The 13,113-nt window shown below is 36.6% G+C and overlaps 1 protein-coding gene across 1 annotated transcript in view; it reads left to right on the plus strand.

Annotated features, from left to right (window-relative positions):
• Positions 1 to 11,146, plus strand: part of vipr1b (vasoactive intestinal peptide receptor 1b) — a 44,879-nt gene extending 33,733 nt beyond the window's left edge. Inside the window, exons 5-13 of the mRNA XM_008396226.3 lie at positions 738 to 835; positions 3,600 to 3,732; positions 4,645 to 4,798; positions 4,930 to 4,990; positions 5,072 to 5,144; positions 5,841 to 5,932; positions 6,510 to 6,639; positions 6,921 to 6,962; positions 7,883 to 11,146. Of these exons, the coding sequence (XP_008394448.2) occupies positions 738 to 835; positions 3,600 to 3,732; positions 4,645 to 4,798; positions 4,930 to 4,990; positions 5,072 to 5,144; positions 5,841 to 5,932; positions 6,510 to 6,639; positions 6,921 to 6,962; positions 7,883 to 8,071 (972 nt within the window). The 3' untranslated portion in view covers positions 8,072 to 11,146. The remainder of the gene's footprint in view (positions 1 to 737; positions 836 to 3,599; positions 3,733 to 4,644; positions 4,799 to 4,929; positions 4,991 to 5,071; positions 5,145 to 5,840; positions 5,933 to 6,509; positions 6,640 to 6,920; positions 6,963 to 7,882) is intronic.
• The last annotated feature ends 1,967 nt before the right edge of the window (positions 11,147 to 13,113 follow it).

The raw sequence follows: 13,113 nt of genomic DNA on the forward strand, positions 1-13,113 counted from the left end.
GCACTCAGGGCCAGTAACTCATTGAAAACTGTCACTTTCCATTCACTCAGGTAGTCTGTTTCATAAAATTTCATCTAACTCTCATAAAAATGTCGGTGGTTTTGACAAAATTAAAAAATCTAAAGTGGTTCAAGTATCTTTAGCACTTTAAGAGCAGAAACGAAGGAAGCTTTTGCAGATGTCAGAAAAACCCTCAGAGTCGCAGCACTTCCAACTTCAGCGAAAGGCCGTATAAAACGGGTCAGGATTGATGACCAGGGTTAATCGTGGAGTAAGATTTCTGTTGCTTTTAGAAAAATTGTGTTTTTCACAGATGATAACAGTGTTTTCTGATGTTTTCCTTCCCAGATACATATTCGTTTTGATCTGCCAATAGAGCAATCTTCTTTCACCCTCCCCCAAAAATGTGTCTTTTTGTGAAGTGTGACACCTTCTTGATTGTTGCATTTGAACATAGCAGAGCAGGAACAGTCATGCCTCTGGCAGGAAAGCTTGACTTCCAAGCTGTCTGGTAACAGAAGCAATTCCTTTACACTGGGATTTTTCTCCCTCAGATGCAAAATTAGAATTTTACATAAGCATGCAATAAAATAAGAAAAAAATTATAGTGTCTCCTCATCTTCAAACAAGTAGGAAAGTAAAAAAAAAAAAAAAAAACACATATATATTTTTTTAATGCTATGCACAAAATTATGTGTGTAAATAAATTTCCTTCTCCCGTTTCTTGTCATTTCTAGGGAAAGTTTTTCTGGCAAGTCAAGGTTGGCTACACCATTGGTCACAGCGTTTCACTTATCTCTCTGATTACAGCTATTGTGGTCCTCTGCATCTTCAGGTAAGTAAATTCATCGCTGACTTCAGCTTCACACAGTTCTCAAATGATAAGCATAGTTTTACATGTGCATTGGCTTAGGGAGATTAAACATCTTGGTGTGTTAGGTCTAAAAAGAGCTTAGTTTAAGTACATCAAAGTCTAAAAAGCCATAAATCTGTTTCCAAATTCCAATTTATTTTTTTAAAAAATTAATAAGGGTAGCTGTAGAGGATATTATGTTTCAGTTGTGTTTCTGACTGTTTTACACATCACTATTTCCTGAGATTTTTGCACATTTTCAGCCACAAGGCAACTCAAAATGCTCTACATGATTAGGAGGAAAGTGAAACAACAAACAAGCAAAAACCTCTAACCAAAGGGCCAAGCCTTGATTAAAAAAAACCCCGCAGCATTTCAGCTGAGTTTTCTGGAAGTTTTTTTTCCCCCTAGTAGCATTAAAGCTGAACGTTGCTGTTGCTCTATGTTGGGTCCTGGTCCATTGTTGAGGCAGGACAGATTAGCAGCTCATCAGTTTGTGTCTGTGCTTCCCAGACATGTCATAATGGATTTTAATATATTTGTTCTCACATTTAAAGCCCTCTATGTTGGATGCATTGTTTTATTTTTGACCTTTGTTGTGCTTATTAAGTAACTTCATTTCACTGTTTCTTCACTGTTATTTATACTACAATTGGTTTTTGTCTTTCTGTTGCCATTTCTGTTTATGTCTTCCATATTTGAGTGAACAATATCTGCAGGCCAGGCTTTATTTGGTTCTGGATATTCTAGGATTACTATGATCTGCTTATGAACCAAGACCATGTTGAGAAGAATTAAAAAATAAAATGAAATAAAGGTGATGTATCATAGATGACACAATAAATTATTCATTTCTAGGGTCACATAATGTTGGAGCCCTTTGTGATCAGATTTATCATTCACGGTTTAATGCATTGTCACACTGGAGCGTAACACTCGTCCTTTTTTTAAACCACAAAGGATGATATGAATGATGCAAACACTTTCCTTATGCATTGAAATGCCACTCAAACTTGAGGAATCCTTTTTAGGATTATGATGGAAATAAATCCCTATATATATATATATATATATATATATATATATATATATATATATATATATATATATATATATATATATGATTGTCAGGGACTGGCTATAAGTTGCATAAATGCGATTGCACTTTTCACGCCAAGAAAAATTTTACATTTGAGTAAGATTATTTATTTTGCTTTGTTCAGTTGAAACTTTAGCAGAAGGCTTTTCAAAACAGAGATATATCCTCATATTATTAGATTCAAATGCTGTATATTGTGTTCATTTTTCTTAAAAGGGAATTAAATTCCTGTAAATAATTTTCCTGCAAAAATCGCTATTCATCTTGTCTATAAGCCTCAACTTATTACTAGTATTTATCTTTATTTATTTTTTTTGCTTCAGAACAGCATTCATTATTTCTACATGAAAAAGGTTTCGAGCGCGTAGCACTGATTAGTTTTAAACACCACTTCTCCCATATTTATTTTAGAGACTTTTTTCTTTTTGCCTCTGGATTTTTGTCTAAAAAAAATCTGCATTATTTAACTAGTCAGTGAAGAACTGCCAACAGGCGTGGTGCAAGCTGTGAAAGTCTGTCCACTTGAGATTTTTGCTGGCACCGGTTGCATCAAAAACCATGCAACAGGACAAGGTCAGAAATATAAAATAAACACGAGGGAAACACAGATTAGAGGCCTGTCGAGAGGGATTGGGAGCTGGAAGCCGATAGTGGAAAGATTTAGTGACGGTCAGTAAGGAGTTATATGTTACCAAAGTGGCATGATATAAAATATTTCACAAAATAAACAGTGTCTTAACATTTGACAGCGATCTGAATTGTCATCATTTGAATCGAATGCCTTACGGTTACATCTCTATTTGGCCAGTTTGAACGTCTCCATCTTGGTCTAAACCAGGGATCAGCAAAGAGCCATATTTGATTTTTCTCCTACTAAATAAAATTTGTTGCTACATCTACCTGACCTTTGAAAAAAAAAAGGAAAATCAGGTCTGATATGGTTTGTTTGTTTTATGGTTAAATCTACCACAGCTTTATTTTCATTTTTAGGTCACAGAACAAAAGAAAGCATCTTGAAAGGAATTTTTTAAATAGATGAAAAATGATTGGAAAAAAAGCACAAAGTGTGCAGTGTAGTGACAAAATAAGTATCTGAACTAGAAATATAATCTTTGAATCAAAAGTGCCATTCGATTTCAAGAAGTCAATGCAGATATTTCAAGATAACCTGCAATTGCAAATAAATGAACGGAAATAGGTTCTACTTGTAAGAAATGAATGTTTATAATTGGGAGCAACTAAATCTAGAAAAACATTGTTAAATGTTCTGAATAATTGGAAAATATTCAATCAGTTCTCATCTCTTTCACTAACTGTTTAATCGCTCTAGTAATGATAATGTAATCAGGAGCTGAAGCACTATTACACACTGAATAATGGAGAGTTTTAAAAAAAAGTTTAGTCGATTTGAAATGCACCTCTTTAGTCTGTTTTATTGAAGAACCATATAAAGCGTTCAGGGTGTGTGACGTGGATCCAATCACTTAGTGTGTAAATGAAGTGGGAGCTTTAAGTTTGATTTATTTCAGTCAGTGATTCTGCTATTAACGCCACGGGGCTGGGGATAATTAGACTGCGTTAATTAAAAATTCTGCATGTCTCGTTTCCTCGATCTGTATTCTTGTCTCTCTTTTCTGTTTATCCCAGAAAACTCCACTGCACAAGGAACTACATCCACATGCATTTATTTGTCTCATTTATCCTGAAGGCCATTGCCGTGTTCGTCAAGGATGTGGTTCTCTACGAGTTTGGAGAGGTCGACAACTGCTCCCTAGGCTCCGTGAGTTTATGTGCCTATCATTTAATTACCTTTACATTTATTTATTTAACTCAGATTTTTAAATTGATCATTTAAACCAATGCAAACCAGTATGAAGTTCAAACATTGTTTTCTGTAAGAGGTAGTGTTTTTATATTGTTTACATGCATGATTGAGTCTCTTCTGGTGTACCACACAGTTGTGTACTTGGTCCTACACTTTTTATATGGCAAAGTCGAAAGTTTTAAATATATGATTAATGGATGTATTAAAACTCCAGAATAATTGAATGTGAATTAAGATAGTCAGGTTCATCTTCAAGTACGTTAAAAGTATACGTGAAAAGTTTCAATTCCAGTGTTTTATTGAAAGTATTTAGGTTGACGGGCTGTAGCTGCTGTCAGAGAGAGAGAGAGAGAGAGAGGTTCAAAAGGTATAATAGAGAGAATATGAGTTTAAGTGCTTGCATTAGTTCCATTATGTTCACCAGCTTAAGCTGATGTCACTCTGCATATGTGTAGGCGGTCTGCATGTTTGCGTATTTACCCATTCCTGTATGGTTCAATGTTTTCTGTAAATATCCATTAAATAATTCTATAATGTACATGTTCCAGCAAATTGAACATAATTTTTGTCAGATTGCGTCTTAGATCAGTTTGATCATCAGTTTAAAACTTATCCTGCATGTCCAAAACGACTAGATAAAAACAAGACAAGACATAAGTGAATTTCTACTTCAGTGCTTATCTTAAACGAATTTCCTTTATTTTTTTTGGAGTCAAAATATTTCCCAGTTTTTGCAAAGGTGTGGTTGGTGATAATTTCTGTAAAGTAGGGGTTACATCAGATTAAACACACAAAGCATCTTTAGAATATATATTATTATGACTAATTAATTAATCGGAGGATTTTTGGGTTTGTGTGTGCTTCCAGGTTGGCTGCAAAGCCGTCATTGTATTTTTTCAGTACTGTGTGATGGCCAGTTTCTTCTGGCTGCTTGTGGAGGGCCTCTACCTTCACGCATTGCTGGCTGTCTCTTTCTTCTCCGAGAGGAAATACTTCTGGGCTTACATTATGATTGGCTGGGGTGAGAGTGCAGTTTTTTTTATAATGCTGCTATGGAGTGCTTGCAGAAAAAGGCAGGAGAACTTTTATGAGAATCCAATCCTATTTTTGATTCGGGTTTTATCTAACTGTATTTCTCTGCTGCTTCACCAGGAGGTCCGGCGATTATCATCACAGCCTGGAGCATCGGTAAAGCGTACTTCAATGATGTAGGGTGAGAGAAACAACCGGAAACTGTTAAATCTTGTCTTGCTTTGGTTTTCCATATTTTTAGTACCGTTTCACGTCTCCCTAGGTGTTGGGACATTATCGAGACCACTGATGTGTTCTGGTGGATTATTAAAACACCCATTTTAGCATCAATCCTGGTGAGTTTTACAATCTGTCAATCATTTATGTCAAGTCGGTTCAAACCTTCTCACTTGTTGGTTCTGCTTTGAAAGGTGGATGGTCATAACACATTTTTTTTTTTACCTCAGCTGAGAGGAGAGAATAGCTCTCCAGACATTGAGATATGGTTAGTGAAGTTCTGCCTGACGAAAAGTCAGTCATGTTTTGACTGAAGGATGCAAATGTGCAAACAGAGTAAAATGCAACTGGGGAAGCTGAACTTTGTTTTAGATTAATAAGTTTCAACATAATTGTTACATTTATTACATTAAATACGGAAAAAGTTAGAAAATTATTTATCACGATCTCATGTTTTAAGTAACAGAGAGAGTGAGCAAGTTTTACAATTACTGTTATTACTGGTTTAATAAGCGGCTAATGGTAAATGTTTTTCCCTAATTTTAAGAAAATATACATTTTGAAATGATGGCGATAGGTTTTCATCATTCACAGATGCCGTCTGGTGCTGCTGTTGTTTTCTTTCAGATGGAGGCTCAGCTGTCTGCTCACATTTTGTCTCTCTCACTAAGTGTTGCCTGAAAATGCATGTAATGCCAGTTCAGAGTTCAACTCAAATTAACTGTTTAGAAGCCCTCTTTTTTTTTTACCACAGGTCACCAGAATTAAATTACATTTTGAATATTAAAACCTCTCTTCTGAAAAACTCTCCACAGGTGAATTTTCTTCTTTTCATCTGCATCATTCGAATACTTCGCCAGAAGATAAACTGCCCAGATATTGGAAGAAATGAGTCCAACCAGTATTTGTGAGTATATGATGCATTTTTTTTTTGACCCTGTGCTTTTTAATAGCTAATATAAAGTGACTGTGTTACAATTCTCAGAAAATAAATCATCTTTTCATGATTCTTTATTTATTAAAGGTTAAAATATGGATGCCTTTAAATACTTATTTTTTTAAAGCTTGTTGTAAAATACACAGATTTGTCCCCCCATCTGTGGCTGCATATTTTCAGCGCTCACTGAAAGCCGATAATTCGTTTGGGTTTCAGTAAAAAATAAAGAAATAAATAAAAACTCCTTGAAATTCCATAAAATTGCCCTTTTTAAGTGCTGCCAAGCAAACTGTAGGCTTCCACTGATAGCTGCACATACGCAGCGCTCACAGTGTTCAAGTGAATTTTCTGTGATGGAGAGCATCTCGTATACCAGCGATAATGCATGAGCTATTTCCCACTGACAATTTTAATGGTGTTTTTCCCTCCATCTCTGGTCTACTGAGATGAAATATTGTTATTGCTGTATATATAAAGACAGATTAATCATTGGTTTCGATGGAAAAAGTCGGTGGGGGGATTTCAATCTTTTGCTCTGTCATTTCAGGCGACTTGCAAAATCAACACTGCTTCTGATTCCTTTGTTTGGAATCAATTTTATAGTGTTTGCATTCATCCCAGAGCAAGTGAAGACTGAATTACGTCTCATTTTTGACCTGATTCTGGGATCGTTTCAGGTACGAAATGCCTTTAAGGTTGAATTTATAGGGAAAAAAATGTTACATGCAAATTATATTTTTGCCAGTTAGTTTTATAAATTATTTTTTTTCCTCATTGTAAAGATCTAAACAAACCATTTCAAATGCTATAACTGTTAGACAACTTATATAAACATGCATGAGAACCATATATCAAGCTCTTTGAAGAACCAAAATTAGGTCCTTGAAACTGGGCAACCAAATTCAAGGTTCCAGTACCATTGCTGTTATGACTCTTACACCTGTTTTTCTTTCCTTAGGGCTTTGTGGTCGCAGTCCTTTACTGCTTCCTCAACGCTGAGGTAGGTCCATGAAACATTTACATAAACTCTCATTTTAAAGCCCACAATTCCCAGGCGGACAGGACCTTCAGTTGCTTCTCTATTTACATTCACACACAGTCCTGTAAGGTGGATGGAGATTTCAGACTGCTCATTCCAGGCATTTTCCCCTCACCGAGTCTTCCTCCGCCACCGGGAGAAAGAAGGAGAAAAGAAAAAAAGAAAAAAAAAACGGGCAATCTCGGTAGTGACGTGTGCAGAGGCTCTCAGTGGAGAGATTAATTATGTCCTAAGTGCTGAGCCAGATTAAATCACTTGATTCTACACTGAATGATAATAACTGGAGGACATTTTCACAAGTCCTTTATAAAGTTTCACTCCTTAAGGTGGTTTGTCGTTGTTATGTGTTGTTTTTGAGCAAAAAAAGCTGTTAAAAACTGAGTACAAGTAGCGTAACATTAGGTGCATCCACTATGAAGCTTAAAAGAAATGCAGTTTAGTTCAGCAATGAATCAAAAATGGTAAAAAAACGACAACAAAAATATTGTCCAAATTGTAAACAAGCAGTATAACTGTTTCCTTGGTAAAGCTAGAATAATGGAAATAACTAAATGTCTTTGTTTTGCTTTTCAACTGGTGGTGGTGGTGCATAAAACCTTTTATTTTCAATTATCTGAAAAAAAAAATCCAAGTCCTCTTGTAATATTATAAAACAAAGTATAATAGTATAAGAAAGATTTGTATTTAATGCAATCCATGTTTATTTAGATATCAATAAAAAACCTTTGCTGTATTTAATATTCTATAGTTCTTTGAAAAAATTTGACATTTTTCTCTCTTTTTTTTTAAATGATTTTGTTTCTTTGTGCTCCCACCTTTAAGTACAAAGTTGAGATCTGTAGCTGTGAAAATTTGACTATGGTTTCTTGTCCCGGCTGCAGGTCCAAGGGGAGATTAAGAGGAAGTGGCGGAGGTGGCACTTGCAGAGATACATGGGCTCAGACACCAAATACCAGCACCCGTCCAACAGCAGCAACAACTTCAGCACCCAGATCACCATGTTGACGCGTTGCAGTCCCAAAACGCGGCGCGGTTCGTCCTCCTGTCACGACGACTTGTCCTCCATATGAGTCACAAAACCGGAGCTGCAGACAAGCCAGCCGTATTCTTTCATGACAAGAACCTGTCATGGAAACTCGCGCACAAAAACTACACACTCACTTATCAGCACTTGTAATAAATTGTGCAAATCTTTTGCTGATCATGTTTTGTTAAAAAAAAAAAGTTTCTCATTTGAGCAATTTTGAATGTGTTTTTACTTATTATTTTACATATTATTTTACTTTTAGGAAAACGCTGATAGGTAAATGTTTGAGTTGAACATTTTTGATCATTTAACTCTTGTTATTTTATGTGCTGAGACACAAGACATAGTTACAAAACATATAATAATGTGATTAAAAGTATCTCTAGATAAATTTTAGGTGTTATTTTAAACTGATTTAAAAAATACTTATTGGCATTTAGGAACTCCTTGGAACGTTGATAAGCCATCAATGACGATCTGACGTTCCTGTATTTTTGCTGGAAACATTTTAATGGGTGGATTCTTGCAAATGCCAAAAGTTTAAGCAGGAAGACCAGTGTGTGACTACAAGAGGGGTTTGGATCCCAAACGCTTTTGTTTTTATACACTATCTCTCTTACACACTGACTGATTGCCTTCTTTTTTCCATCTATGTTGCATTCTCTCTTTGTTTTCCTGATCCCTTGATTGAGGGAATGTTTTTTTTTTTTATCATTTCAGGCACTGACAAGTGCCTGGTTTCAGTGTTATCAAGCAACACTTTTCACCCCAATCTCTTTTTTCTGCAGGCTGCACAATAACCTCGGAGAGAAAATACCTTCACACGACTCAGTGATTGAATGTTTACATTTACTCGGGAAGATAATTTAATGCTGTACAGACAAGTGAATAGTGTACATAAAGCGTGTGGCTACACTTCTTGTGTAGTGTGGATTAATTTATGGCTGTAAATGCTTCAATTAGCTACTGGCATTGCATTATAGATGATCAAAAGCCTCCAGATTTACGCTGTTGTACAGGCTTGTTAATGTAACAGTTTCCGGTTCATTGTCTGGCAGAGTAAATGCTCAGATTTATAACACGGAAGAGTAATGCTTACACAAAGATGCCTCCTTGATCACGCTCCAGTGGACTGACAAAAGCTTGAACTCCTAAACCTCCATTGTGTATAAAATTTATGGGAAGGTCCACTGACTTGTTATATTTGAAACTTGCTGTCACCGGAGTCTGAAACTGACGAGGCAGAGAACACTGTAAAGCAAAGCAAAGTGACAGGGATGACTAGTCCTGTCACATTAAGGCTTTTGTCATGCTTCTCGGCTCACGCGGGGTGGACTTCAAGTCATTCCCACGTTCATGATGCAACATGGAGCATCCAGGAGAGTTTTCCCAGAAAGAAGAAAAAAAAGAAACTGTCCTAAAGGTTTAACTGTTTTTTTATTTTTTTATCTTCCATTGTAAAAAAAAAAATATATTCTGAATATCACAGTTCAACTTGCGTTGTTGACAAAGGCAACATGACATTTTCATTGCTGGATAATTCCAAATATCTTGAAATACACAAACTAATACAAGAATCCTATCATGTAGACAGATTAGATTCAAAGACACACAGCTCAATCTGATACTAAACGTAAAACAGGAGATTCTAATCCAGTTTATAATGCCAATTGTTCAAAGTTTTTTTTTTGTCCTGGGGGTTCTGAGGCGAGGCGGTGGAGCAGGTGCACCATGTGCAGGGACTGGAGCTCCACAGCGCAGCTGTCCAAGGTTCAGTTCCCAACCTTGAGACCTTTGTCACATGCTTCCCTCTTTTATCTGTCTCTGTCCATTTCCTTTTGAGTTGTTCATTTTTGCAGCAATCCCTCTTACTGAACAAGCAGGTGGCAACAATGGGCAGATTATCTCTGGGAGATAAAGCATAAATACACCAGAGAGAAGCAAGGCAGTATTAAAATTCATAAAAGAAAGCTTCACTTAAATTGGATAAAGTCATCTTGTGTTTTGCAATGTTTTACTTCTGCATCAGGCAAGTAGTTTGACTGCAAATGTTTTTCATCTTCCATTCTCAGTACGTTTAACATAAGAAGCTATTTTCATCACTTGCATCTAAATCCTGCAAAACTTTTGTGGACATACCAATGCAAACTTATCGTTCACCAAAAAAAACCCATTTGCCTAAACCACTGTGATGTTCTTGAAACTGAAGTTATTTTATGACATTAGCACTTGGACTCTTTCTACTGGAGTCCAAGTGCTAATTTTGGAAGCACCTTCTACTTCCAAAATTAATCTGCAAAAATTGTAATGGCTTACAACTTTTAGAAGAATCTAACTTTAAAAATCCTTAGTTTGTTATCTTTTTAACAAAGTAGAACCCAGAAATAGAAACAGTTATTAACGCGACACAACAGTGTAATACTAACCTAGACTGTACTTCTCAAGCAGTGTTCACACAGCAGCAGAGACCAAAAGTCATGAATTGACAAAACGGAGTCACCTGCACCATTTGCAACCCAACGCTGTTTTTAAAAACGCCACCCTTCTCCATTCCTACTGTGCACTTTTGAAGTCCAAAGAAAACATCTGCAAGATATCGTGAAGCAGAAAACTGAAAGGGCAATGGAAAAACTGCAGTCAAAAAGTCACGGACCCGAAACCTTTAGCATGGGAATCTGTGGGAAACTCTAGTTTTGCTCTTGTAGTCACATTTACAGTGTGGGCTATCTTCAGCCTGACATAACAATACCAGAAAGATACTCAGTCCTAAAAGAACAAGCTTTTTTTTTTTTTTTACTTCACTGTGGAACTGTGTAATTCTTTAAACAATGATATGCCATTAAAATCGGCTTGTGTGTAGCCAGAAGTAGAGAACGGTTAAATAACAGGTGTTGGCCTGCTTGTCTAGTTTAGGGGTATATTTTTTCAGCATATTTTTCATTGGATTTCTGAACGCAGTCTGCTCTTCCATGATGTAATCAAGGATCAGCATCACTTGATGTAAGCAGCAAAGGACTGGAAGTGGCTCAGTTAGCACGTTGCCCTTGTGTCACATTTTACACTCTGATATAAAATCTGTCTCATTAAAACCAGTAGAAGAACCAAAAAAAAAAAAAAACACACTGAACTCTTCGTGTGTCTCAAGATACCTTCAATGTAATTGTGTGAACTTGCTTATATTTACCCTTTATTAATGATAATTACTGTAAATAGATTTGTACAAGCAGCTGTACATGTTGATCCGCTCTGTTTTTGCTACGGTGAAAAATAACGAGTAAACATTAAAAGCTGTTATTGAACCAACACATATTCTAATGTGGGCTTATTGTAAATATTCCGTATTGAATTTGGTGTGTGTGATTTTTTTGGGGCGAACTTGTAAATACGAGATTAGTGCAATGCATGTAATGCTTATCCAGTGCATATTGTTGTGAAACTTCAAATGTACTGTGTGTGTGTGTTTACACGGCTGACAGTTCTGTAAATACAAAACCGTACATGTTTTAAAATCTGTTTTTGTATCATCTTAATCAGTCTGTTGTCATTTTATCATGTAATTTTCACTGCAAACAGAAATATATTGACAGGGATGATTATTGATGAAAATGTTGGCTTTGTTCCACTTGAAATGAAGGAAATAAATTTAGAGCAAAAAGCATGGAGTTCATCCTGGTTGTGGGATTATTTTCTGATTTATTAGAGACATTTTCAAGGTCACAACCCTGAAACAACTTGTTCACACTGTGTTTAAATATTCCTATTTTAGATCCAGTACTTATTTTTTCATTCGACATTTTTTCCAGATTTAAATAACAGATATATCGGTAAAATACCCAGTCAAACACCCAGTCGATTGCACTTACTGCTGCTATCTATGTACTTAAGTGTTTCACCTGATAAGAATGTGCAATGCCACCGGAAAACAGGAGCAGCTGCGTTTGTAACAGGCAGATAAGAGGTCTGGAAGTACTCTGTGAGGTTCACAAAAGGAATTATCTCAGTAATGACTGCATTTTGTCACTTGAATTGTGCAACGGGTCGCAGTGCCTTTCGGAGACAAAATGACCAGAAAATACCTTCAAAATACGGTTCAGACTTTCAGTTAAAAAATGTAAGCATAAGCACCTTCCGTATATGAAACACTGTGCTTAAACGTTATTTTACCACACGATTAGAGGAAGAAAAGAAACATTACAGATTGCAAAGGTCAGTCAAGTCATGACAGGTTAGGGTGGATATGCGAAGCCTGCTTAAATACCCATGAATACTTTGTGTAGTAAGAGGAATCCTTTAGATTCTTTAATGTGTAGTTCTCTGATATTACTTTCATCAGTTTAGCAAAACAGATAGAAGTTGTCTTCACAGGCTCCAGCTAAAGAGATCAAATGGGAGAAATGTGATTTTCCTGTCAAGGAAGCCAGTTTGTATCCTTCATAGCTGCTTCACCCTTTTCGTGGTGAAGAAACTAGACAACTGCCTCTTTGATCATAAAAGAGCCCTTAAGCAGAATCGCATAATTTCACTTCCACAAGTCTTGAGAAGCAAGTCCAGAGTTCCTCATTTACTCATTCAGCCATGGCTTCCACTAGAGATGCCAATGACAATATATGCTAAAAAAAAAAAAAAAAAACCTTAACAAGCAGTGGAATGTCTGCGTTCTGTTTTCATATTGGTTTTTTTGGGCCTTAGGGTTAAGGGGTTAATACTTTCACTTGTAAAGGATCTGGGATCCAGTGGTAGAGTGGTGGTGTGCTGTCAGTGAGACAGTGCAGGAATTCTATACATCCATCCATTTTCTTACAGCCTTGTCATGTTGGGGTCGGGAGGGGTGCTGGTGCCTATCTCGAGCGAGACATTTCAGACGAGAGGCAGAGTCACCCTGGACAGGTCGCCAGTCTGTCGCAGGGCAACACAGAGACAAACAGGACTAACAACCATGCACACACACACTCACACCTGAGGAGAATTTAGATTAACCTGACACACTTGTTTTTGGGCTGTGGGAGGAAGCCGGAGTACCTGGAGAGAACTCACGCATGTACAGGGAGAACATGGACTCCATGGCTGGGAATCAAACCCAGGACC

This window comes from Poecilia reticulata, chromosome 20, assembly GCF_904066995.2.
Source record: "Poecilia reticulata chromosome 20, P_reticulata-male-v2, whole genome shotgun sequence".
Taxonomy (NCBI): domain Eukaryota; kingdom Metazoa; phylum Chordata; class Actinopteri; order Cyprinodontiformes; family Poeciliidae; genus Poecilia; species Poecilia reticulata.